General features: G+C 37.2%; 2 protein-coding genes and 2 long non-coding RNA genes across 4 annotated transcripts in view; 3 read left to right on the forward strand and 1 right to left on the reverse strand.

Moving 5' to 3' along the window:
• The window catches only part of LOC134747137 (uncharacterized), a 46,651-nt gene extending 25,426 nt beyond the window's left edge, over positions 1-21,225 (forward strand). The window contains exon 3 of the long non-coding RNA XR_010128294.1: positions 21,211-21,225. This is a non-coding gene — a long non-coding RNA (uncharacterized LOC134747137). The remainder of the gene's footprint in view (positions 1-21,210) is intronic.
• Positions 1,793-8,690, forward strand: LOC134747136 (fibroin light chain-like). Its single transcript, XM_063681717.1, has 7 exons — positions 1,793-1,900; positions 3,585-3,673; positions 4,379-4,574; positions 5,704-5,835; positions 6,701-6,798; positions 7,491-7,635; positions 8,418-8,690. Exons 1-7 carry the CDS (start codon positions 1,865-1,867, stop codon positions 8,502-8,504), a joined length of 783 nt encoding a protein of 260 aa, XP_063537787.1. The 5' UTR covers positions 1,793-1,864; the 3' UTR covers positions 8,505-8,690.
• On the forward strand, positions 10,602-20,943 carry LOC134747126 (uncharacterized). Its single transcript, XM_063681707.1, has 5 exons — positions 10,602-10,799; positions 11,413-11,579; positions 18,348-18,519; positions 20,171-20,266; positions 20,774-20,943. Exons 1-5 carry the CDS (start codon positions 10,755-10,757, stop codon positions 20,915-20,917), a joined length of 624 nt encoding a protein of 207 aa, XP_063537777.1. The 5' UTR covers positions 10,602-10,754; the 3' UTR covers positions 20,918-20,943.
• Positions 21,226-21,832: 607 nt separating the features above from the next.
• Positions 21,833-24,533, reverse strand: LOC134747362 (uncharacterized). Its single transcript, XR_010128323.1, has 3 exons — positions 24,441-24,533; positions 22,982-23,510; positions 21,833-21,989 (listed from the first exon to the last, which is right to left on the reverse strand). It is a non-coding gene; the product is annotated as an uncharacterized LOC134747362 (long non-coding RNA).
• Positions 24,534-26,424: the final 1,891 nt, after the last annotated feature.

Consider the following 26,424-nt stretch of genomic DNA (forward strand, 5'->3'; position numbering starts at 1 on the left):
AGTGAATAAGTGATGAAGAAGGATTATATACATTTTTCAGGTTGTCTAATAAGTTCTCACTGCTGAGGTGAAAAGTTGTATGTACTACACGAGAAAAGTTGTTTACATCTCGTGCGCTTTTGAGTCCCTTACTACGCTCAAGATTCTAAATTATAGAATCTTTCGCTTGCACGGGAAGCAAAATAAGCACTCGAAGAAATATCAAACTTTGCTCTCTTGTAGTACAAATAACTATTTCATCACACTTGCTCGAAAAAGATCCTATTTCATGCAGGTGTGCACTGAAGGGTAAAGGCCTATATTGTTCCCGTGAGAATTATGAATTATGAAAAAAAAGCTTTTTTTAAAATTATGTCACTAATTCATACGAACCAAGAAAGTTGTAAGTAAAATAATTTGTTTAAAGTCAATATAAGGGAGTTTTACTTTTAAAATACTGACGTTTATAAATTATAATTTAATATTTTTGCTTATGCTTAAAAATATTTAATTTGATTAAGTTAATAGCCGTTTAAAATATTTGTACACAATTTTCAACCGTGGCTGAATGCCAAAGGCACAGGCCTTCGATGCCTAATAAACTGTCAAGAAATGACAATATGGAGGACGAATGTTTGCAATGTCACCGTATTTAATAATTATTTCGCTTAAAATTTTGTTTTGTCTTCGCAAGTGTGATGAATTTCATTGTGTGTAACTCCGGGGGTAAGAATTTTTTTTTTATTTGAAATAATTTTATTTATTTAGTCAACACACATTAATAAAGTAAAATACATAAAATAAAAACTTAAAACTAACTATTACTAATTAAACCTAGACGAGCTAAAACTAAAACAATACAAATTAAAAACTAAATAAAAAAAAATATAGGGATATAAATATTGTAATCGAGTCGTTAATTCCTAGACCTCGACCTAATAGAAAGACCTCGTTTACAAAATCTCGCTTACCACCCTCGTTGCACAATGTAAGTACTGTTTGGCAAGGCTCACTTATCAGTGGGCATGGGCATACAGACACTAGGTACTTACATGTCTTTTTCTCATGCTAGTATTTATAATCTCAAAAAAATGAGGATGAGTATAGTTTTCTTTATTCTACGGTTGCTAACAAAATTAGTATTCTAGACTATAAGTAATACCTATAACTAATCAAAGTTCGTCTTGTATTGATAAACCTGCATTTTCTTACAAAGCTTGTAAACTTAGAGCCAAGGACTAGGCTCCAATCCAATTTCCAATTTCCGTGACTGTGTGGCGTGAAGGACATTATTTTGTTAACTTCTATTATGACCCTCAAACCTACAATATACCTATAGAAAAAATAATAAGTTTGAATAACCCTGAAGCACCCTTGAACGTGTTCATTCTACACAACGTATGACGATAAACAAAAAATAATATCTTAATTCTGCATTGTCTTCAATAAAGACGTTTTGCGTTAATGCTCAACCATCGACAAACACGTCCCAATTAAAACCATTGTTCCAACTGTCCAGTCAGCAAGTTTATACATTCAGTTACATGTCCATAAAATAGGAGAATATCAACCTTAGTTATAAGACAATACATATCATTCAAAGTCATACATATGTAAATATATCTTTGCCAGCAGTTCAATCAGCAAACTTACATCGTCAGTTCATTAATCAAAAAACATATGATATTATGCCGTATTATGAAAATAATAAGGAACAACCCAGGTGCAATCGACTGTAAATATGTTTGCCAGCAGTTCGCAAACTTGCTTCTGTTAACTCAGATGCATCGGGACTTCTGTTTGATCAACGCATGTATATATAGAAGTGGCGGCGAGTATGGACTGTGTATAGTATATACCGTTTGGTCAATAAAAGACCAGCAAAATGCTGTCTTTCGCTTTGGTATTACTCGTCGCTTCGGTAAGTCTTTTTATATTTTATTTCATCTTTATATTCCAAATTAGCTAGCGTTGATATTAAATCTTACATGAAAGTATTATCTGGCTGATTTCACAGCTTACTGACAAACAAGGGATGTTAACAAGATAACAATAGTTATTCGGCAAGCGCCGATCGAAAAGTGATATAACTGAACTTTAATTTCTCTTCTCCCATTGGTCAAAAGTCCAGACCTCTACATTGGCTGACTCCATCTTGCTAAAATTAGCGAGGAGTAAAAGCCGTTTATAGGAAAAAATAATGCAAATTAAAATGGGATATCAGATTCGAAGGAAAAGTAAAGTGATAATTTCCATACATTAACGATTGGCTCTTAGCTGCCTTCTCATTTGGTCACACAGATAGACTGGACAGTGTTAGAGCGTTTTCACATTGTCCGATCGGATATCGGATGTCGGAAGGAAGTAAAATGTAAGAAATATGTGTTTCTCTGTATTTATTTATACATAAATTTAATAAATCATTATTACTAAACGATAGACAACGCATAAAAGGCGGGCTTCATGTCATATGGATATAGCACTCTGCAGCTGTTTTTCTCATAAGCGCCTTCCAACATCCGATATCGGAAAGGCGCTTCCGATCAATTCAGCCATGTCAAACCCCCGGCAGCTGTCGGAGCGATAATATTTGTTTGTGTGCGTATGTGTAGGCATAATGCTTGTTGTAGTGTGCGTGACCGCTAAAGACGGCGCCCGGGCGCGCCCCCGCGGCCTGACTACCCGGATGTAGGATCCTACATCCGATATCGGATGGGACAATGTGAAAATGCTCTTAGAGTCGGACCAAGCTAACTCTGCATGGATTTGCAATGATCGTGTGGAAATGTCATCATTAATCAAATTTTAATGAAAATAAGAAAATATATTAAACCGGGTCACTCACGTTTATAAAGTCGATGATTGCTCGACATGAATCTGGACACTTCTTTCTGATATCAGAAAATTGTTGAATTAGGGCATAATGAGTCTGTTATATCCAAATCGATACTTTTAAGCCTAATGGAGGATAATTCCGATAAAAAAAAGTATCCTTAATAAGAAATTTAGTATACCTTAAGGTATACTAAATTTCAGTATACCTTAAGGTATACCTTATTTTAGTATAGGTACCTTAAGTTATACTAAATTTCACACCCACTTACATTTTCAATATAAGTAGGCTATAACGACCTAAATACAGGACCTTCAGTGAAACCCGTCTTTTTTTAGGGTTCCGTATCCTAAGGGTAAAAACGGGACCCTATTACTAAGACTGTCTGTCTGTCTGTCACCAGGTTGTATCTCATGAACCGTGATGGCTAGGTGTAGTTGAAATTTTCACAAAAAGTCAAAAGTCAAAAAGTCAAAAGCATTTATTTGTTCAACATAGGTAAGGTACATAAGTACAGGTCTCACATAATCATTTTATCACTATGTTGTGCCGTAAGGCGTACAATTTTCCATTTATGGACTGTGGCTGCATGCTGAGCACAGTTACCATTACTTATCAAAATGATCACAGATCACAGATGATGTATTTCTGTTGCCGCTATAACAACAAATACTAAAAAGTACGGAACCCTCGGTGGGCGAGTCCGACTCGCACTTGTCCGGTTTTTATTAAAAACGCAATCATCAATAAAATGAAATTGTATTTATTTCAGAGCGCGTTCGCCGCGCCATCAGTCTCTGTATCCCAATATGGAATCAACGAGATCGCTCCAGTCCCTGACAATGGCAGACTCGTCTCCAGGTAACTAAGGAACATTTCAAAATCTTTTGTTTGATTGTACATTTGGCTACAGAAATGACTGATACCCCTTGGATAAAAGTTTATGCAAGGGTAGTCAGGTACCTACCTCTACAGCTGACTGTATATTATGTGTAGGTATATGTAAGAGATCAGTATTAAGAAATAGCTATCCAATACGGATACCTTCTTTGATATCCCTATTGGAAAGAGAATTAGTATTACCTACATAACCTACATAAGTAAGCGTAAGCTAAGAGGACGAATCCTCATAATGGTTCTTTGTTAAGTAATAATGTATTTTGATTTTGTAATGATCATCATCATCAATGTATTTTACTGCCATAGAAAAAGTATTGTATAGAATGGTACACTGCTTCAAATTAAAGGGTAGGAGTTATATATACCTGTTGCGTAAATTATAAAGTAGGTAAGAATCCTAAGCGTCACACTAGCTGTCCAGGCTCATTTTTGTGATGGTCAAATTCCAATGACGCTAAATTGTACCTGAGACATACCTTCATAGTTCACCGCATCCAGATGCTTATGCTGTGCTTATTGTTTTCAGGATATTGATCTTGAGTAAATTTGAAAAGGGGAACTCTTTAGAGAGTTATGTAACCTATGAGCAACTCTTGATTTAGGTGGTTTTCTCGCTTAGTCTGTTCCATTCATAACTGCAGTTTTCTAACTAGCGTTATTTCTTAGCTACCTGACCGACCGTTCCTTCGAGATCCTCGACGGTGGCGAAACCACCGTCTACACCATGACTGTGCAACAAATCGTGAATGACCTCGCCAACCAGAACGACGCCGCTAGCCAAGCCCTGGCCGTGTCCCAAACCATCGCCTTTCTCGGAGAGGTCGTCACCGGCCGCACTGGTGACCCTTGCGAATTTGCGGCTGTAAGTATCCAGCTTTAAATATCCTTGCCCTGTAACAATGAGGAATCGGCGTGACAGCAGATTCCTGCATTTGCAAGGCTGCGCCAATCAGGATTACTGCAGATTCCGAACCGTCCTATGAAGAAAGTCGATGTCTTTCAGTCAATACGAGCATATATTAAAATGACCTATGTCCTCGAATTTTGGTACAATGATACGATATTATTTTGTTCTTTCTTTCACAAATAGTTTTATGACTAGGGCCCGGAATTATGCGTGCGACTACTTCTGAAATATTTAAGGGAGAGAGCACCGCTTTTTATCGATATTATCAGACTATTACTCTATCTATGCGGTTAATTTATCTAAATTAATTAATTATTTATATAGTTTCGATTTTTTTTTATCATCGACCGTTGAAAAGAGTCCATATCATCAGAAAGTTTGAGGTATTACTTAATATAATGCACTGCTGAGACTTAATAATGACCCAAAAAACATCTCGATTTATAGATATAGATACCATCGATAAACTGTGGTGTTCTCTCCCTAAGACTTGTCAAAAGCCGCACCCATAATTCCGGGCCCTATTCATGACATATGAGTAACACCACATATTACGTGTTTATTTTGATTCTCATGACTTCATGTTACATGACTTCACTGACTTCATTAGCTTCATTGACTTTGTAATTTAAGTAGACAGTTAATTAAGATAGGCTTAAGATTGCGTTCCGGTCATATCCCGTCAAAAAAATTTGCTTACTTGATGAAAAAGAACCATCCCCAAATTGCCAAGTTTGCAACATATTTTGACGGAATGTGCACGGAATGAAAGCGATAGACAATCGTTACTAACTATCCTCAAGGTAAATAGATTCTGAAAAGCACCTATATCAGGTGCTTTTCAGAGCATCTTAGCTGTACCGACCTCAGAAGAGGCTAAAAATATATTTTTATATGTTATAGATTTTTTCAAACAGTACAATACTATCCCATAAGTAGACATGTAAGAATACTAGTATAAGGTACAATGGGGCTGGCATAATCATATAACTGGTTTAAGTCCCTAAATAATAAAAAGTAAAAAAAATCTCACTATCTCGATGTCCACGTCCATATAAAAATAAAACATAATTTACTCGTCCAGGTCGCCAACGCTGTCGCCTCCGGCAACGCCGGCGCCATCAAACAAGCCGTCGGCAACTTCATCGGCCGTCTGCAAACCAGCATCGACCTGATCGTGCAATCCGCCAACAACCCTAATTCTCTCCGTTACGTTGTAAGTTATGTGTAAGACTACATGCATGATTAGTTGTAGCTTTTATTTGTCGAGGTAACTTACAGGAGGTATACTGCTTATTTAACCCTAGAGTCGCGCCTTTCCGTGTAACGTCCTGGTACATGGACATGCAATGTACGTTGCACAATAACTTTGCACATCTATGGTACCGGGTTTACTACTGGAGTGCGACACACGCTCGTGCGAAGTATGTTAGTGCGAAGTATGATTAGGCGATGCACGACATCGACATGTTATTTTTTTGTGGATACTATTGTTCGAGCGAAAAATTATTAGGCGATGCACGACTATATACGATGTGTCGTTTGAGCGAACCATCGTTTGTGCGAAATATTCGCGTTTTAACCGTGGTCCCATTTTCCAAAAACTTTTATTTTCATAACTTAACTAGACGGAGCCCCGCTTCTCTGAAGCTACCTAACGAACCTAACCTACCTACCTACGCTTTTTGCTTTAGAAGTATTGTCGAGCCGTATATGTCGCACAATTCAACTTCGTTCAAAGAAACTGCCGGACTATACCTATAGTTTCGTCGAATAGCGATATATGTCGCACCCTATCACTTCGCAGAATTGCAGTATCGCACAATCGTACATCGCACACTCGTGGTCGCACTTATGTAATACACCCGTTTAATATGGGTGAATCAACTTTTTCTTGTCACTCGTTGAATTGGTCGCCTGGGTCAGTTTTAAACCCTAGTTTTATGGCATTTGAAAAAAAACGTTTCCATAAAAACCTTCGCTATTATTGTCGGCTGACTGACGGGGCAGATTAAAATAACGATAAAAAAAGTTGATCCACACGTATTTGTATAGATATTTAAATTGAAATGTTATTCCAGTCAGGACCACGCGAAAAGTGCGCTGCAGAAGGCAGAGCCTACCAATTCGAAGCAGCTTGGGATGCTGTCCTTAACGCTGCTAGCCCATACACTCTCCCGTAAGTAACATGACAACATACTCCATCCTTTTCTATCGCCTTCACAATTAGCCGGGTCCACACAGAGCGAGCATAATACGCGCGAGGCAAATTACTCGCGCACAAAACGGTCAGTGTAGACGTGCCTCGGCCGAGGCGAAATCGAGGAAATTGCCTCGCGCGTCTGCTCGCTCTGCGTGGACCCACCTATTAGCACAGACACTCGTTTTTACTAAGAGGAGAAAATGGACCTTGACGGAATTTGTCCGGTTTTCGCACATTTTCCTTCTAGTTCGAATGAGTTCGAGTCTTCAATCTTCGGTTTAGAATTCGCACGCCTTCTACGCAGCTAAACCACCAATTGTTACAATTACACAAAAGCAGTCCATAAATCTTCTTAACCCATCATTTTCTGATGATCGGACTACATGTCTAAAACTCCTTCCCCTTCTTCTGTTCTGCTTTTTCATTGACTTGTCACCTGCTATGACATCTTCAGAATTGTACGTTTGCACAGCATCTTCACACACGTTTCAATAAAAGCCATCTTTCCATCGGTAAATTTTCTAACCCCTTGTTTTCTGATGATCGCACTTCATCTCTAAAACTCAGCCATGCGAGCTCAATTTGCCGAACTGACCTTTCTATCCTTTTTCACCTACTTAGATTATTTTGCTGTAACTTAACACTAACACCTCTTATGTCACACCCAGACTCGTGAACGAGGAGTACTGCGCCGCTAAGCGTCTGTACAGCTCCTTCAACAGTCGCAGCAACAACGTCGCAGCCGCCGTCACCGCCGCGGCCGTGCCACAAGTCGTGTCCGTCATCCAACGCGCTCTGACCCCAGCTGCCAACGTGAGTGCTTTTAAAAGCCGTTTACAGACAGATCTCTTGATAAAGTGGTTCTAGTAATAAACAAACTAAAGGCATGCTTTTCTGATTTCTGCTCTTATGACGTTAGAGAGAATTGTAGTGAGCAGATTTTACTTATTTATTCCTGTTACTAGAATTTAAGTTTAACAACAAAGGTTCGTCACTGTTCTTCAATCTCCATGTCTATAGGTTAATAATCGCGAAACAGAGATGAACAGTATAAACGAAAACCAAAGTTCGCGGAAGATCCTCTCCACATTGTCCAAGCAAACACCCACAAAGTTATAAGTATATTTCAGAGCCGAGAAGTAACTGTTGTCACCATTTCACAGCTAAACGAGCCAAGTTTGCTCAGCTAAAACGGACTCTTGAATATTGAGTGCTTTATTTTCATAAATGTTCTATAGGCTAGTTACGTACATATATGACATCACCCGGTTCACAAATCCCGCGTGGGATGAAGTAGTAAGTGGGCCATACCCGAAAAAAAATTAAAGGGTCATTCTCAAAAAAATACGTCTGCTGTCTAATTGCTGCGACCCATACAAAATGTACCTATGAAAAGAGTCGCGGCAGACCCAACTGCAGATATGTTCACAGAGAATGACCCTAAAATTATACGAATTCCATACAATCCACGGTCTATGAAAAGGAAGCGAAATTCTGGCCGTGGTCCTCTAGTTCAAGGCTCTGTTCAAGTTTGGAGATCCTTTTTGAGCTAGTGAGTCTTGCGCAGCGTGTAATATGTTTTTCTTCTATTCCAGTTCCTCCGCGCTGTCGCCTCAGGAGGAAACCCAGCTCAAGCCGCTGCCATCCTCAAATCCGCCCTCGTCCAAGCCGCTAGCGCTTAAGCGATCAACCATACATATCCCAGCCAACATATAGTATCTATATATAACCATGCCACCCGGCCATATACTCCTCCCTGAGCACACCTGATATAATATTGAAACATATATTACGCTTAGTGTCTCAGCTGAAATAGAAAAGATTTTATTTATTGTAAATATACGTTACCTATTTTAAAACACCTTGAACTGGCTTTCATTTCGGTAAACGATTTTTCTGTTGTCTTTAATAAAGATGTATCCAACTTTCGCATTAACGAGTTCGTTTTATTTTAATCTTCATCAAATGAACGCTATTATTCTTATTTTTTAAAATCATCCCTTAATTCAATTCACTCAGTCACTATTTAAAATTTAGGTGTGGATAAAATGCAACTTTCTCATCAAATTATTATTTGATTTGGAAGATTAGGTAAAGAGAGCCTTTTCGGGCTCGGGTGGTGAAAAGAAAATGTACTTAAATCTCCTTTGTCCAGCGTAATTGAAAACAGTTTTTATTTAAACCAAACAAGATATTTTCATATATATATACCTACTTAATTCACATAGGTACCCTAGCTGTACAGTGTGGTAAAGACGATAATGAGAAATGCTCTGAAACTAATTTCCACTCTGCAGCCGAAGTTTGCACTAAGTAAATAAATAACTTAAAAACTATAAACTCGGAGCTTATTTATCTTAAGTTATAAGTACGGTATCAAGTAGCGAGCTGTTTATAGGTGCCATTTTATTCAAAAAAGGCGTATGTTTGCTTTGAAAACATTGTCAATATGTCTTTTTAGTGTAGATCAACAGTTTAGTGCTTGAGAAAGATCGAAGTAAGTTATTAAACCCTGACGTGAAATGTTTACAGCTTATTCATGAGGTATCGTCAATGTTCACATAGGTCTCACTACAAACTTCAAGTTATAATATATAAATTATCGGGAGCTAGGAATTGCATCATACGTGGTTTTACCGTTAGCATAAAAACAAAAGTAATGAATACCAACTTACATTAGTTATTTAGATTTAGATTTAGACAGGGCCGTCGATCCTAAAGAGGAAATCGAATGGCAACCGAGTGTTACTCCTAATTTAAGTATACCATAAATGGACATATAGGGTTACGGGACGATCGATTCTCCATACAAACGTAGTCCTGATTTTTCTCCCTGGATATTCACATTATGGAAAATATTTTTACACAATTTGATCTATTATCATAGCTATGATATTTTTTTTATTTTAACTTTCTTTATAAGAATTGGGTTTTAAAAATTTGTATGAAACCTGTGTTTCACTTTTAACTCTTATAATTATAATAAAATAGAAAAAATCAAAAGGTCGGGCATACCTATGATTAAAATACATCAAATTGTGTAAAAATATTTTCAATAATGTTATATCCAGAGAGAAAAAATGGAAATACGTTTGCATGGAAAACCGGTTTCGAGGCGGTCGTCCCCTTTCGTCTTAAAGGTGGTAATCTACTTACAAAATCTACCTACCTTCAAGTTGCAATAACTGTCGGTTTTTCGGGCTGGACTGCATACATATAATTCATTAACACACACAGTGCACTATCCACACATCACATAACAAAACAATGCACCATAAATAAACGCACAGAACACAAGAACACTTATCGAGTCGTATCCGACGGGAAACCGAAATAATCGCCGATATATCGATGTCGGAGGCGACACGCCCGTTATCGCATCGGATCATATTACATTTTTCTTACTATAGTTCCCTTTAGCCATAACATATAGAATTTACAGCTAATAAACTATTCTTGTAATAATTCCGATTGATTGTTGATGACCGAAAACAACTGACAGTGATATTAATAAAGTATTTTTACCACAAAGACGTATCAAGAACTTTTCACTAAAAAGTTATAACTCCGTCAAGATATTTTTACCGGCGGTTTATTACCTTCCGGATATATCGAAAAATTAACTTTATCAAATAATACGTATTTCAAAATTAAATTAATCGTTTACAGAAACGACTTTCTCATATGATTGTAGTTTCCATAGATACTTTTTTTTCTAACCGAGTAAGTGTTGAGGACAGTTGAGGACCACTTCACCTTTTCGCTGTCATATTGACAGAAAATCATGAAAGTGAAACACTGCATCTTATTATAATTAGTTTATTACAATTGTAATAAATTTGCAATTCAGTACATCAATTTATTCAGAGTACGTGATCTCAAAATCGAATAACAATTATGTGAATAGTTGAGACCAAAATGGGCACATAGAGATGGGACCAAAATTATACCATGTCATATTTTGGTTAGCTCTAATGGTGAGTTTATTTATTAGTTTATTACTTTGAGAATTAGTTACAGACTTAGCATGAAATAAGTCTACAAAGGTCGTATCTATGCTAGTAACCTGTAGTATGATTTAAAAGACTATTTTTAGAAATAATTCATATGAAAATAGAAACATGACTTAGACCCACACAATAAAGATGTTTACATTTGTAGTTAACTTATCTAGATCATATTCACACTACGAAAAATAAGGCCTTGATCTAGTTTTTGATGTGGGTCTGTTATTACATATTTTTTCTCTCTTTCTCTCGTTTAGTCGTATGCCATTTCTGCTCAGATTATAGAGGATGTAAGTATAAGTAATATCAATGGAGTTTGATTTGATGCCTCGCGTGTAAATAAACTAAGTCTTTTAAAGGGAAATCTAACTAAGGCACGATTTAATCGGCGGTGCAATATAGCCAACTCTCCCTTATTTTCTTAACTACAAATTTATGTTCAGCTCCTTTTGAAAACCTCAACCGCTTTGATACGGAGATAGTTTGAGGCCCGGGGAAGGACAAAGGATAGTTTGTATCAATCATCATCATGCATCATTCTACGGAGACGAAGTCGTAGTTTATATCTCACGCGCTATTCCAGTATACACCAAACTCAAGCGAAGATCTGGACCGCGAGCTGCTACCAAGAGAACTGCCTAGAGGATGGAAGGTCAAGACAAGCAGCACAGTCGAACCGCCATCGCGGTGCAAGGAGATCAAACCCACGCCTAGAGATGTTGTCAGACGGATCTGTGCCGTATTGCCGTAGTAAGTGGAGTTATTTTCATTTTTTATCCGATTGCCGAGTAAAAAGATTTATCCATTTGAACTGTATGTGAGTTTCATTAACAGGAATAAGCACTGGTAAAATCGCAGAAAAACCCTGCACGCGTATCACACTATGCGTCAGTTATCTATCATTCTCTAATAGTTTAACTAAATAGATGTGTCACTACATGAAGAAGAATTAGACTGTGTCAGATACTTTTGAGTAGAAACTGTTGAGATATATCCCTATTTGTTGCGCGTTGTTTAATCCACTACCATACAATTATCATTAATTATTGAATTGTTAATTTATAGACTGACGTGTATGCGGAAATAATTTAAAGTGAACACACTAAACACAAAAAGTAACTAGCGATGTCACAGAGCAGACAAACCATAGTACGGTAATCAGCGGTACAAAAAAAGTTATTATGTATTAAAAGTTAAGGTTACTGAAATTAACAAGCACCCACATGGGATAATACACCGGAATTTGTAACGTTCCGTGATCATCGCGTTACTAATGAAATTGATATTCTGTCTAGTTTCTCTCTAACTACCGTTGCAGAGTAAAATATTTGCGAGGCTGAGCATGGCCATTCTGTGTGATACCTATACTATTACTAAAATGCGATGATTTCTTATTCGGTCCCTTCTTGCAAAACAGAAGGCTTAGTATATACAGGCTTGCAAGCAAATAGGTAAGAATCCACTAGAAAACCATTCATTGTTAGGTACTCTATTTTTTTACCCGCAGTTAATTAATGTAGAGCTTAAAAGGTGTAATCACAGTGCACAAACACTGCCTGAATTCACCGTCGGATATTTTCATTTCATCAAGCGAAAATTTAATAGGAAATTGCATTTTAATGGCTTTGATACACAGTTTAGTCAGGCATGATGTTTGCTTTGCAGTCGATAATATTGTGACGGGCGACCGTATAAGTTAGTGCACTACGGGTCACTTTCCCTGATTCGCCATTTTCGTTAATTCGTCAGTTTCCCTAATTCGTCAATGAGCATTTTAAAAATTCGAAACGTCAAAAAAGAATCAAAAACCGGTCAAGTGCGAGTCCGACTCACGTTCCAAGGGTTCCGCACATTACACAAATTAAACAATGTATTTTTTATATGAAACGTGAGTGAAATGTCTTTAAAAAACCCGTAGGGGTCGGATCAAAAGCTAACTAACTAAGTCCGACTCACGCTTGACTGCACATTTCTAATAGGTTTTCCTGTAATCTATAAGTAAAGATCTATTTAGTGTATTTTTTTCAAAATTTTAGACCCGGTAGTTTCGGAGTTAAAGGGGGGAATGGTAATTTTTTGCCTATTTTCTTGAATAACTCCTAAGCAGTTATTCCTAAAATTATTTAAAAAATATATTTGAGATCCTCACAATAAGCTTTTTCATTTGATATGTAACACAATATAGTTTGAAAAACTTTTTTTTTTTTTTTTCTCATTTACCCCCCAAAAGTGGCCCCAATGATTAAAATTAATTTGTTTACGTTACATGCCCCTCTTTGGGTCACAAACTTACATATGTGTACGAAATTTCAACTTAATTGGTCCAGTAGTTTCGGAGAAAATAGGCTGTGACAGACGGACAGAAAGACAGACGCACGAGTGATCCTATAAGGGTTCCGTTTTTTCCTTTTGAGATACGGAACCCTAAAAAATAAAAATAAAACAAACATCAAGCTATGGTCAATATAAAATAAATTGTGTAGATATGTTTTCTATAATATCGACATCCAGAGAGGAAAATGAGGACTACGTTTTGAATGGAGAAGAGGTTAAACGTGTCGGCAAACGTAATATGGGAGGCCCTCAGACAAGGTGGTGTCAACATTTTCGCAAGATGGCTGGCAAGAACTGGATGACAACATGGCCACTGATAGTGCTCGGTGGCGTGAAACGGGTCCACTTGTCCAGCAGTCAACTAGTACAGGCTGATGATGACTTATATTTTATAATAATATTACTCGGATAATCGTCTACATCATCATATCAGCTCGATGGTACCATAATATTGCATTGTCAATCAACTTACATTATGTATGTAGGTATGTGAAGTTTCAGCCCAAGAATAATGGGAAGTGGCTTCGAGCAACACCGGGAAGGGAGTCAGCATTCGCACTATTTCCCCTCTGCCGAAGCACATGCCCAATTGGGCATGCACACAACTAGCGCGGTGCGTGTTGTGACTCATTCGTAGAAAAAAGAAAGAAAAGAACGTGTGTTCATTTTCTATGTATTTGTGTCGTCATTACAGATTGGATTTTGTATGTAGTGAGTGGGAAGTGCGACTGTGTGCACGTTTTCCACGCAAAAAAATGACAGAGCGATTTGTACGGTAAGATATCGCTTGGGCTCCTCCCTTCCGACGTGTCGGAAGCCGGTGTTCCTCGAAGGGAAGTGGATCGAATTTAGCTTGAAAGATTTGACCCGAACAACTACATTATTTCAATTTCAATTTATTTATTTCGCTTGAACATACACAGTTGTTATGGTTACATGTCATTGGGATGTTATAGGTACATAGTGTAGCTATTAAGTGTTACATGCATGTATGGTCTACCACAATATGGCATGCAAAATCTTAGACTAACTTAAAATAATAATCTAAATAATCTAATTACAATGTTTTAGGTTAGTTTAATTTTTATACTCTATGTTTAGGTAGTTATTTATTTAATTTTAAATTGTATTTCAATAAAAATTCCTTAAATATTACAATTAAAATGTCAGGTTATCAAAATATTCATTCAGATTATAAAATGGTCTTATTAGTAGAAATGATTTTAATTTCTTGGAAAAGTCAATAATATTATCACATTGCCTAATGTCCTCATTTAAAAAATTATAAATTTTAATTCCTATGTATTCCAGACTACTTTTGAAATGTGAATAATTTTTAGATTCTGGTAATTGTATGTCAAATTTATGTCTTAATCTAGGGTGTCTATTTTTGTTTTTACATGCAAGTCGGGTCTTATTTTTATAAACAAAAATACAGACTAAGTATATGTAAAGCGATATCACTGTCAATATTTTATGCTTCACAAATAGAGGACGGCAATGTTCAAGTGGCTTCGCCTTATCAACATATCTCACAACCTTTTTTTGTAAAATCAAAACAGGTTTCACATGGACACTGTTACCCCAGACCTCAAGGCCATATCGCATTAGGCTTTCAAAATATGCAAAATAAACTGTTTTAAGTGCAGATGAGCTAAAAATTTTAGAGAGGCTTTTCAGGGTGTAACAGGCGGAGGCTAATTTTTTTCTTAGAAGTTCTATATGAGTGGACCAGCGCAATTGTGTGTCTAAATGTATACCTAAGAACTTAACATTAGCGGCTTTTGCTACTAGTAGAGGCAGATCATACGGTATGCTATTTGTGTGTCTAAGAAAAGGAAAATATACCGTTTTGTCTAAATTTATTTTAAGACCATTACAATCAAACCAGTAGGATAATTCCTCCCAAGTTTCGCCTATTTGAGTTTCAAGTAAATTCATATTTTCATTACCTATTATTATACTTGTGTCATCTGCGTAAAGATAAGGTGTACCATGAGTTATATTGGATTGCAAGTCATTGATAAAAATAATAAATAGTAAAGGCCCTAAGACAGATCCTTGGGGGACTCCACAGTCAATTGCTGTCTTAGTAGAATTAACATAACTAACACAACCGGAATTATCTACATTAACTATTTGAACAAACTGGGTTCTATCCGTTAAGTAAGATATCAGTAATTTTAGAGTTGGTCCACGGATTCCGTAATATTGCAACTTATCAATTAATATTTTGTGGTTGACACAGTCAAAAGCTTTACTTAGATCGCAAAAGATACCCGCACATTTATAATTTTGGTTAAGATTGTTCATAACGTCTAGGACCAATTCAGTAATAGCTGCTACTGTATTTCGATTCTGTCTAAAGCCAAATTGTTGAGAACAAAAGTAATTGCATTTTTCAAAGTGATTAATAATTCTATTTGCAATTGCCTTTTCAAAAATTTTGGAAAATACAGTCAGCAAAGAAATAGGACGATAATTCGATATCTCCTCTTTACTATCCTTTTTATGCAAAGGAATCACTTTTGCAGTTTTAAATTGGATTGGAAAAATCCCATCACAAATACACGTATTGAAAATGTCACACAGCGGTGCGCAAATAGCTTCTATGTTATGTTTGATCAGAGTCGTACTTATATCATCCGGACCGCATGAACTTGTGTTTTTCAGTAGCTTGACGATTCTTATGATTTCAAAATCATCAACGGGTGACATAAAAGCAGATTTAGTATTATTTATGTGACTGTTTCGTAAAAGATTCATATGTTCACTACCATGATCTGAATTGATTTTGAAGACTTTACCCACGTTAACAAAGTATTCATTAAAAATGTTGCTTACTCTTGTAGGATCATCAATTATATCATTATTAACCCGGAGTTTGATTGTACTTTTGTCAGAAATTGATTTCTTGGCAGTATTTTCATTCACTATTCTCCATATGGCCTTACTTTTTGACTTTGCCCTTTTTATTGCAGTTTCAATGTGTATGTTTTTTGCTGTAAAAATCAGTTTCTTTAAGATACCGTTGTAAGATTTGTATATCTGTCTAAGATTACTGTCGTTCCTAAATTTACGCATTGCTAATAGTAATGACCTTTTCCTTCTGCATGATACTTTAATTCCTCGTGTTATCCAGGACTTTTGGTGATTCCGTAGTTTTACTTGTCTAAGAGGAAAGTGCTTATCAATTAAGTTATACATTATATCATAGAACGCTTTAACTTTTCCATCACATGTATTTTCATTGTACAAGTCACTCCAAGAAGTTATTTCTAAGTCTGTTTTGAAATTCTTTAAAGCACTTTGGGAGTATATTCGTTTAACTTGAACCCTTATTTGCTGGACTGGCAGTATTAATTGATCGTGGAAAACTACGGTTTGAGCGTCATGATCTGAAAAACTGCAAGGGACTACTTGGCCTTTATACCTATCGGTATCACCCATATCTGTAAAGATATTGTCCACTAAAGTTTGAGATGTCTCTGTAACGCGAGTGTAGTTTCTTATCGTAGGCCTCATATTATGCTCTAGAAGAACTTGCAAAAAATCTTTAGTTACATTTGTTTTGCCTTTTAAATCGATGTTGAAATCCCCACACAGGATGGAGCAATTATTTTTATTGTTACTTAGAAATAACTCTAACTGTGTCAAAAATGTTTTAATGTCACTATTTGGACTTCGGTAAACTGTACTAAGATGTATTTTGGGCATGTTTCGAAGTTGAACTGTCAGACAACATACCTCAAAAACTTTTTCCTTATAGTATCTTTCAACATTATATACATTGCAACTCTTAAATATGTCGTCTCTAGCAAAAATAATACAGCCACCTCCACGACTAATGGTCCTCGAACAATTAGTTACAACTCGGTATCCAGGTAATCTAATGCTAATGTCTTCGTCCTGCCTTAGCCACGATTCTGTTATACAAATAAAACAAGGTCGGAATTCGAGTTCCAGCTCCACAAAAGACTCTAGATATAGTGTTTTATTTTGAAGACGGTTAATATTAAGATGTAGCACAGACAGGTACTTATTGGTGTTTGGAGAAGGACTATCGTGGTGGAGTGAGGCTTGACAGTCTGACATGCTTATCTTTTCACTAATGGATTGTGTGCTATGTCTTAGGTATTAGGTACAATGTACAATCAAACAAACACACATTGCAAGTTAAATAAAAGCTTGTATAATTGCTGTTCAGCAAATCCCTTTTGTCATGACGACGTGATCACGACGCCATCTACCGGGTCCAATTGTATGTTTTAACTTTTAACCTTCCAGGGACTCACTCAAATTATACTTAGGTACACACAAAATTTCATCCACATAACTACTCTGGCTAAACATTGCGTGAATTGACCTTTTTTTTTTTTTTTTATTATAAACTGATCGGTGATTGGCCCTAGTCACACCTGATGGAAAGTGAAGACAGGGCCTAAGATGGAGCTCACCGGTTCAGTAACAGCCTATTCACTCTTGTTTTAAAGAGACCGAGGTCATATTGATCAGGGAATACAGATGGCGGGAGCGCATTCCATTCCTTAGCCGTCCGTACCAAAAAGGAGGAGGCAAAACGTTTCGTCCGAACGAATGGAATGTGGACCACGAACGGGTGCATACGCTCCCCGCGCCTGGATGTCCGATGATGGAAAGGGGAAGGTGGGATCAGGTCGTGCAGTTCCTGTGCGCACTCCCCGAAATGTATCCGATAGAACACCGATAGGCAAGCGACTCGACGGCGATGCTCAAGGCTCTGTATCCTTGACTTGACCGATGGATCATCACCAAAGAGTCTATGAGCCCGGCGCTCTACCGAGCGCTGTTAGTAAAAGTGATATATTGGATTACTGACGAATTTAAAATTGACGAATCAAAGATTTTGATGGCATTGACGAATTAGGGAAACTGACGAATTAGCAAAAATGGCGAATTCAGGGAAAATGACCAGCAGTGCACTAACTCAACGAATTAGCTAGCTTATTAGCTAAATTACCTAACTTTAAAAACTTAACTGGCGATAACGCTTTAGTACATAATGCCTTAAATTGTATAGTTTTCGTCTGCGACTATTGTCACTTTCGAATCATTTTGGTTTAATGGGATCAATCAATGTATTTTGTATATGTTTTATTTTATTTGAACAACTAAATATGTAAATGTACACTGAAAAACTTGCAGTTTTGACCGCGAGCACCAAAATATTGCGCTCCTCCAACGATACCGAGTCACAATCAACAAGTTGTCGGAAAGCATGGATTTGGTAGACCGCGAGGTCGCTTTCTACGCAGCAGTGATCACGCCTCTTGTGTTCCTGCAGCGCTATAGGGACGCCAAATGCTTGCTTGAAAGGGTGTGTACCAAATATTATTTATTTTACTGCGAGCACCAAAATGCTGCGCTCCTCCAGAGGAATATAATCAACATGTTATCTCATGACTTGTTGGGCAGCGCGGTTGCATTCTACGAGGCAGTACTTAACTACTTAGGTACCCCTATCGTATTCTTGCACGGGTATGTATGAGTATGTATATGTAAAATAAGAGAAAAGTTATAGCATTTGGAAGTCAGAAAGCGTCGACATCGTACATCGTGAGGCTGCTTTCTAGGTGCCCGTGCTGACGCCTGGCGTATTCTTGTAGCGATAGGTATCGTGTTTGTATAGGGACAGCGGCATAGGGACGCTAATATGCTTGCTAGAAGTAGTCCTCATTTTCCTCTCTGAATATTAACATTATTGAAAATATTTTGACACAATTTGTTGTATATCAACCACAGCTATGCCCCGTTACATTTTTTTGAATTTTTAATTATTATAAGAGTTAGGAGCATTTAAAAATTTGTATGAAATCTGATTTTCGCTCCTAATTATTACCATAATAAAAAAATCGAAAAAAGTCAAACGTAGGGACATAGCTATGGTTAATACCTATACATCCAATTATGTAAAAATATTTTCAATAATGTCAATATCCAGAGAGGAAAATGGGGACTACGTGTGTATGTAGAAACGGCCATCCCCTTTCCTCTTAAACATTGTTGCTAACTTCTCCTCTATTAAAATTGATATGCGCCTTCTGCGCATTGTTTTAAACCACTACGAATTAGAGTACCAGTTTGCACCGACAAGACAAATTTTGTATGAGAGGCCTTACGCAGCGTACTACGTACGTAGGCGAACAACGCGCGAACGGGAAGCGAAGCGATGCGGCGCGGGGTGAATCAATCCTTTGATACCTATAGAAGTGGCCTACGTGGGCGATCTCGTTGCGAACACGAACGCCGTGGGAGCGCCGCGCCGCGCCGCGCCGCGCCGCTTCACTTCGCGTTCGCGAGTTGTTCGCTTACGTAAGACGCTGCGTTAGCGCCTTACAGATGTAGTGCATAATTGTTTTCCATCGTATTTTCTCGGAAACGTTCGTATTTGTCATGCTACTTCACTCAACCTCAGTAATTTTTGTACCGAGACTGACTGAAATAGCAAGACACGTTCGTAGATACGTTTCCGTGAAAATACGATGGAAAATAATTATGCACTACGCTACGTCTTTACGTCTTTTAAAATGCCACCTTTCTCTACTAACAAAGGTGGCTTGCCAGAGTATAATAAACTTGACGTGCACACATAGCGTAGGTAAATTGACTATATTTTTTTTACATTTCCCATACTAAAGCTGATTTATGTATGTTACGTAACCCTTTATAAGCCTCGTTTATTTAGCATTAGAAAAAGACTACACGTTTGTGACGTGTGACGTGTCTCTTTATTGAAAAACACTTGAAAAAATTGTCACAGCAAATATGTAATAATTATTTAGCATATATGTTCATTTATATTCTTTTGGTTTCATAAGTAATATTAGTTACTATTTTTTTTAAGTGTTTTTCAATAAAAAGACCCGTCAAGTGCGTGTAATCTTTTCTAATGCAAAAACCTAAGTAGACCTGAACACAAATCATCAGGGTCAAATTGAAAACACCGTTAGATAATTGTTTTTTTTTAGTTCCAGCAGTCATTGGAAGAGTTTGACACATACCCTCCCTTCGAAAAAAGGATTTCCCTGAAAAATCTCCAGGGCCTACGCGATCTCAGCAACAAGGTAATAAAAACTATAACCTAACTATTAAAATTTAGTTAAATACTGTTAAAAGTTATAAAAATGTTGTTACGTAACCAACCCAATACCCATGGCGTTAAGCAAAAAGGACTTTGCCGCACCGTGAACACAGTTTCGCTCGTTGTTATTCAAGATTCAAGAAAGCACGCAATCGTGAAATGATGATAACATGGATGGAGTCAGACCAAGCCAACTTTGCACGAACTTTGTAATAATTAAATCATCATAAAATGTCAAATCTGTGAAACCAGGGGGCCTAGCTAAGATGACAATCGTTTGCGCTAAAACAACGAAACGCTATCTTCATGTATGTCTATCACTCTTTCATATTAGTGGGATAGAGAAACAGATACCCGTTTCGTTGTCGTAACGCAAATGATTGGCCCCCTGAACGTTTTTCATGACACTTCCACACTTTGTTTGTCAAAGTCGCAGTTAGCTTAGACGGGCTTTACGTGTATGTACGTGTATGTACGTGTATGTGTGTAGATCCTGCTGTTCGTCAGCGGCCTGCCCGACAAGAGACCTCCGACCCGCACGCCGGCGCCCGAACTGCTGGACGACGAGGACATAGGCCACAGCGACAAACATGACGTCCGCTTTCTCAAGGAGTTAATCAAAAACCTTGGATAAATAAATGCTTTATTTTACACATAAAACGGTTTAATGTCTTGGCAGTAAAAATGCATACAATATATCCCTATAACCTCCATACTTGACGTAGCACTTGGCATAAAAACTTAGTTAGAATCTACAACTTTTATTTGTCAAAATGAAGATTAAAACTGAAATGACCCTGGGCGGTTACAGGTTATCTTTTTTGTCAAAGTTAAAATCTGTGCGGCTACCACTAGTTTGGCACAGACATAAACGCTATCGAGAACGTAATTTACTCGAATATTAGTGCGAGCGAGATGTATAGAAAGTAAATTACGTAGGCCTTAGCGTATATAAGTCAGTTTTGACACTGTCAGTGATTCATGGTACGGGCAGGGGTGCGAAACTCCTTACTTCGGGCAAACTCGGCTCCGTTCGGCTCAGCATTGCTCCGAGAAATTATTAGGGTTGACACAGCTTGACGTCCCTTTGCGTGCACGACCATAGATAAGATAATGACTTGAATTTTGACAACCCTAAATAGCTGAAAGAAACATGATTCGACCCTGAACCGCTGACAAAGATCGGTTTTGTAGGAAGTTTCCTTTCTGTACGGTAGTACTATTATTTATTTTTCACCTCAGCAGCTCGAACAAGCCTACTTTCCCTAGTCCCTCGCTACGCTCAAGATTCTAACTTAGAATAACTCGCTTCGCTCGTGATTCAATTATAGAATCTTTCGCTTTCTCGGGACTCAAAATAAACACTCGCAAGAAAAACCAACTTTCCTCTCTTGTTGCACAAAAAAAATTACCCTCCCATAGAAAATGAACAAGCCAAAATGTTTGAAACAGCCAAATTTTTCTTCGTGCGCGAGTCCCACTCGCACTTGGCCGGTTTTTGAGCTCTAGGAAGACTTGTATAGTTATTCTAGTTCGTTGCTTACCAATGGTTTGACGTTTTCAAATGGCCAATCCCTAACGAGCCACAAGAATCGGTTCGACAACAAGCCGTGCTCCTTTGCAGCATCTGTCAGCTTCTGCGCGTTCTCCTTGTCAATGTTCACGATTATTATGAACGCTTTGTTGTCTATTATGTATCTCATTGCCTGGAAAAAAATGTTGTTTATGGGACATATACATTTCCGAAAGTATCTAAAGGTACGGGAACCCTATGCCTGCAATACCCGTGATGACTTTAGGTTAACTATTGAAAATCAAATAAGCATAATACCCACCATGGGTAGCCTTAAATTGTTGGAATTGTACTTTAATAAATTAAAAAATCTCAAATATTTTTGCAGTATTTCGCAAACTACGCACATTTTTTTGCTTGCAAAAACTTACAATACAATACAATACAAATATTCTTTATTGCTCACCAATATAAAAAAGGACATGACATACAAATTAAGCACTTAAACTATGGTAGACAACAGGCGGGCAGGCGGGTGGTTAACATAACTTTACATCGTATTTTTAAAACTAAAGCAGGACTTAATTTTTAAAATTATGAGTGAAAATCGTGGAAGTAGACAATATTGTTTCACATTACACAGTTAAGTAATATTGGTTAGTATTAAGATTGTAATGTATTGGCGAACGCTGTAATTACAATGTAATAATAATAAACAATAAACATATCACGATTTGCGTAAAATTTACTGCTCTAGGAGGGTTAATACTCCGCTTTACATAGTAGTTATAATGTTAATTACCATATTAGCATGTTATTATGCTAATATGCATATTATTATATAATGTACTTATAAACTTACATTTACCCTATCAAACATCACCCATGACTCGTCAAAAAATGTTCAAAGGCAATGTTTTCCCCGATTGTAAATAGTTGACAACAAAACATATTATATTATGTTAGAAACTACTCAAACTACTTGTAACATATGTTAAGGATCTTGGCCGAAGTTTTAGTCATCTTTTTGTATTTTTCGAGAACGATTTTTTCTGCTCTATACAGCACAAAATAGGTTTGAACCCACAATTTTTGACCACCTCAAGCATATGAAAGATTATTGGTTAGTGTTTCTTTTATTTTACTCTAATTCCAAAAATCAACTAGATTTAGCGCTATACTCACCCGATCGAAGCTTCCTTTATTAGGTTTTCTCTGTACATCAAACACGAACTCCTTCTCTTTAAAATGCTCGATAAGCTCTGCTTCAAACGCTGCACTATAATACGAGTCATCAGAGACAACCACCATCCTTTGGTATCCATGAGTCGTCAAATAATGGCTAAATGCATGTTTCAAAGATTGCCAATGTCTACGAAGTGGAAAGAGTCCGTTGGGAAATTCATCCACATCATTCTCATTCAGAAAAGGAGTGTCAAAAAATACATAGGTATCTGGGAGGACGTTTTTAGTGGTCTTGGAGCGACTACAGCAAGAATTATTTTAGGCTCTATTTCGGCATCTATCTTGACTTTACAGCTGGGAACCGTGTTGTACTCAATGTTGAGTTTAGGATGCTCATTGATTAGTTGCCAACGTAAATCGATATCTTTTACAGAACTCTTAGTCAGTTTGGTCAGTTGATCGTCTGGCTCTAGGCATAATAAGACTTTTTTTAAATGCTTGAAGGGTATTAATACCTCCTTCTCGTTTTCTAAAACACAATATAAAAATTACATTGGTACACAGCAGCACGGCGACCCTTGAGGTTGGACTTACAATGAAAAGAGCGAAGTTAATGACCAATCAAGCTAAACCATAGTAGTAGATGGGCAGGATATAAAATATCGGAGGGCGCCGTGGTGGAATGTTATAGTGCGCCCTCACGAACGGCCAAGAGGGTTAAACGCCGGAGTAAGTGCATTCCCACTCCGACAAAAAAAAAAAAGGATATAAAATATGTCGACGAGATAGCATCCTTCGAGAACAGGCGGTCTATCGAAATCGAAAAAAAAAAAAACAAAAGGATATAAAATATGTCGACGAGTACGCGTACTTGGGCCAGATAGCATGCTTCGAGAACAGGCGGTCTATCGAAATCGATAGTCGCCTTGAAGAGCTTCTGGTCCATCAAAGCGCTAATGAAGGGTGACCTTCCCTTGTGTCTTAAGCGCAAACTCCTTGACATGTGCATCCTGCCCATCCTAACCTACGGTAACTTGGTCATTAACTGAGGCTCTGAAATCGAAACTCAAGGTTTGCCTGCGAGCGATGGAGCGTAGTATATTAGGTGTTCGTAGAACTGATCGAATTAGAAACACAGAACTACGCTCCAGAACTAGAGTTGTAGATGTAGGCGTCAAGACCGGTAAGCTTAAGTGGGGCTGGGCTGGACATGTCTGTCGCATGTACCCGGAAAGGTGGGCCCGGAATAGTGACTGAGTGGGATCCATAGAACACCGTAGACGGTGCAGGCCGGGGTTCAGGCAGACCGAAAAGGAGATGGCGGGACGACTTGGATGCATTCTACTCCAAATGGAGGGAAAATGCCGATGACAGGGTCGAGTGAAGAAAACGAGGGGCCTTTGCCCAGCAGTGGGACACGAAAGTAGGCTAATAGAAAAATAGGCATTGGTACACCTACCACGATTATTAAAGGCTTCATTGCTGCAAATAACCAGGATTGTCACAGTACATAAAATTAGAATCTTCATTTTCGATCCATCGTGCTAGGCCTTTATAAAAGTAACGTAATTTTATAACAATTTAACCATTAGTATACAACACACAGCCCTTCCTGTTTGCTTTCAGTTTATGTTCTGTCCTAAAATCAAATTTCCTGTACACGTCATACCTTAAGGATAAAAGTAATGTAGTCGAATACATAGGTATATCACAATCACAATATTCTACATTCAAGTAAGGATAAATTATTTACAATAACAATAATCATTCAGATTGAATTCTGTTTTTTAAGTATTTTATAGTCTATACCTATAGTCAAAATACTAATTTGCATGTTTCAACTAAATCGAAAAAAAAATTAAACGTTTTAGTGGAAGCCGCTCGACCCCAATTTCAAAGAAAAACCGCAAATCGATGTACAGGTTAGACGTTTGGCACACGCATACTAGAGGTCAAAACAAAATTTTTGACCCACAGTTCCTTAAACAAAATCCCTTAGGAGGGGTGCTGAAACATTTTATTTGTATGGTTTTTTTTTCAAAACCTATCGAAAGGGCTTTTTGGGGCGATTCTAAAAATATACCACATCATTACATCTCAGCCATTTTTTTTAACTTAAACAAAAAGAATTTTCATAACATACCAAGTTTGGGATCCTCTAGATACGATATGGCTGTTTTTTTTTTGTACAATATACCACAAATGATACGTGTAGGGAATTTTTTTTAGGAACTGCGGGTAAAAATTTTGTTTTGACCTATAGTATGCCTGTGCCAAACGGCTAACCTGTACATCGATTTGCGGTTTTTTATGCGATCGACACACTATTATAAACTATATAATAATATTATTAGAATTCCAGACAATGCTTACTTTGAGAAGTTGGTATCAGTGCACATAATATTAGCACTAGGTAGTGCCTGGGCGAATCAACTTTTAGACCGACACTATCTACACTAGGGACTATCTATCTATGTGTTATTAGTTTAATATTTTGACAATATTTTAGTTCCTGTCTGCGATACCTATTTTTGGCAATATTTATTAGTTTGTTTACCTTGTTTCTATACCTACCTACTTAGTATAATCTAATCTTTTATTCATATTATTTGGTGACGCCTTCCAAACTCGAAACAAATCGTCCCGTTTATATCTGTCCATGACATTTAAAAGTTAAAGTTTAGTGGACATGTAAAAGTTGATTTTGTTTAATCGTTATGGATGCAAAATAGTTATTTACGATACAAGTGCGGAAAAGAGGAAATTCGAAACGAGTGGCGATAAATTAAAACACGACCGCAGGGAGTGTTTTAAATCGACACGAGTTGCGAATTACATATTCGCACGTGTATCGTACAAAGTTTTACAGTAAATATGGCCCTTTAAACTTTCGACATATGCACGAAAAGTGCTATTTGACGCACTAGTGCAAGAAAGTAGCACCATAATTATGTACTGTAAAAGTACATTTCGATGCTAGTGCGGAAAGTATGTCATTACTTGTCAGAATGACATTTCCGCACGTGTATCGAACGACGTTTTTTAATACAGTTGCGAAAAAATAAGAAAAGCAACAAGTAAGGAACGGAATTCGGTACTTTTATATTATTAATTCTGTGACATCATTGACATTGACATTATGAAGAAGTGTTTTTCTAGCTTATATTAGACTAGAATAGATTTTGTTATTATTATTGAACCCACTTCAATGAAAGTTTTTTTTTTCAAATGCATGTTCTATAAGACAGAAACAATTGTAAATATTAAAACATTGTACTATTATTACCTAAATATCGTTAATTATGATTATTTGTGTATCGTATATTTATAAAAACAATATCGAATGTTTCCTTTGGAAACTTAAAACATTCTTGCAGTAAGAAAATACGCCTCATCTTTGACAGGCGTTCCGTTCCATTCAGACAACTTATAAAAAACGGTTT

The sequence above is a fragment of the Cydia strobilella genome, chromosome 14 (genome assembly GCF_947568885.1).
Source record: "Cydia strobilella chromosome 14, ilCydStro3.1, whole genome shotgun sequence".
Classification (NCBI taxonomy): Eukaryota; Metazoa; Arthropoda; class Insecta; order Lepidoptera; family Tortricidae; genus Cydia; species Cydia strobilella.

Excerpts from the sequence above, each read along its gene's own strand:
- LOC134747136 (XM_063681717.1), top strand. The coding sequence starts at position 1,865 with ATGCTGTCTTTCGCTTTGGTATTACTCGTCGCTTCG. Across the intron at positions 4,575-5,703 it reads ACCCTTGCGAATTTGCGGCT|GTCGCCAACGCTGTCGCCTC; the intron begins GTAAGTATCCAG and ends TTACTCGTCCAG. Across the intron at positions 5,836-6,700 it reads CTAATTCTCTCCGTTACGTT|TCAGGACCACGCGAAAAGTG; the intron begins GTAAGTTATGTG and ends ATGTTATTCCAG.
- LOC134747126 (XM_063681707.1), top strand. The coding sequence starts at position 10,755 with ATGGGACCAAAATTATACCATGTCATATTTTGGTTAGCTCTAATG. Across the intron at positions 11,580-18,347 it reads ATCTGTGCCGTATTGCCGTA|TTTTGACCGCGAGCACCAAA; the intron begins GTAAGTGGAGTT and ends AAAAACTTGCAG. Across the intron at positions 20,267-20,773 it reads TACGCGATCTCAGCAACAAG|ATCCTGCTGTTCGTCAGCGG; the intron begins GTAATAAAAACT and ends GTATGTGTGTAG.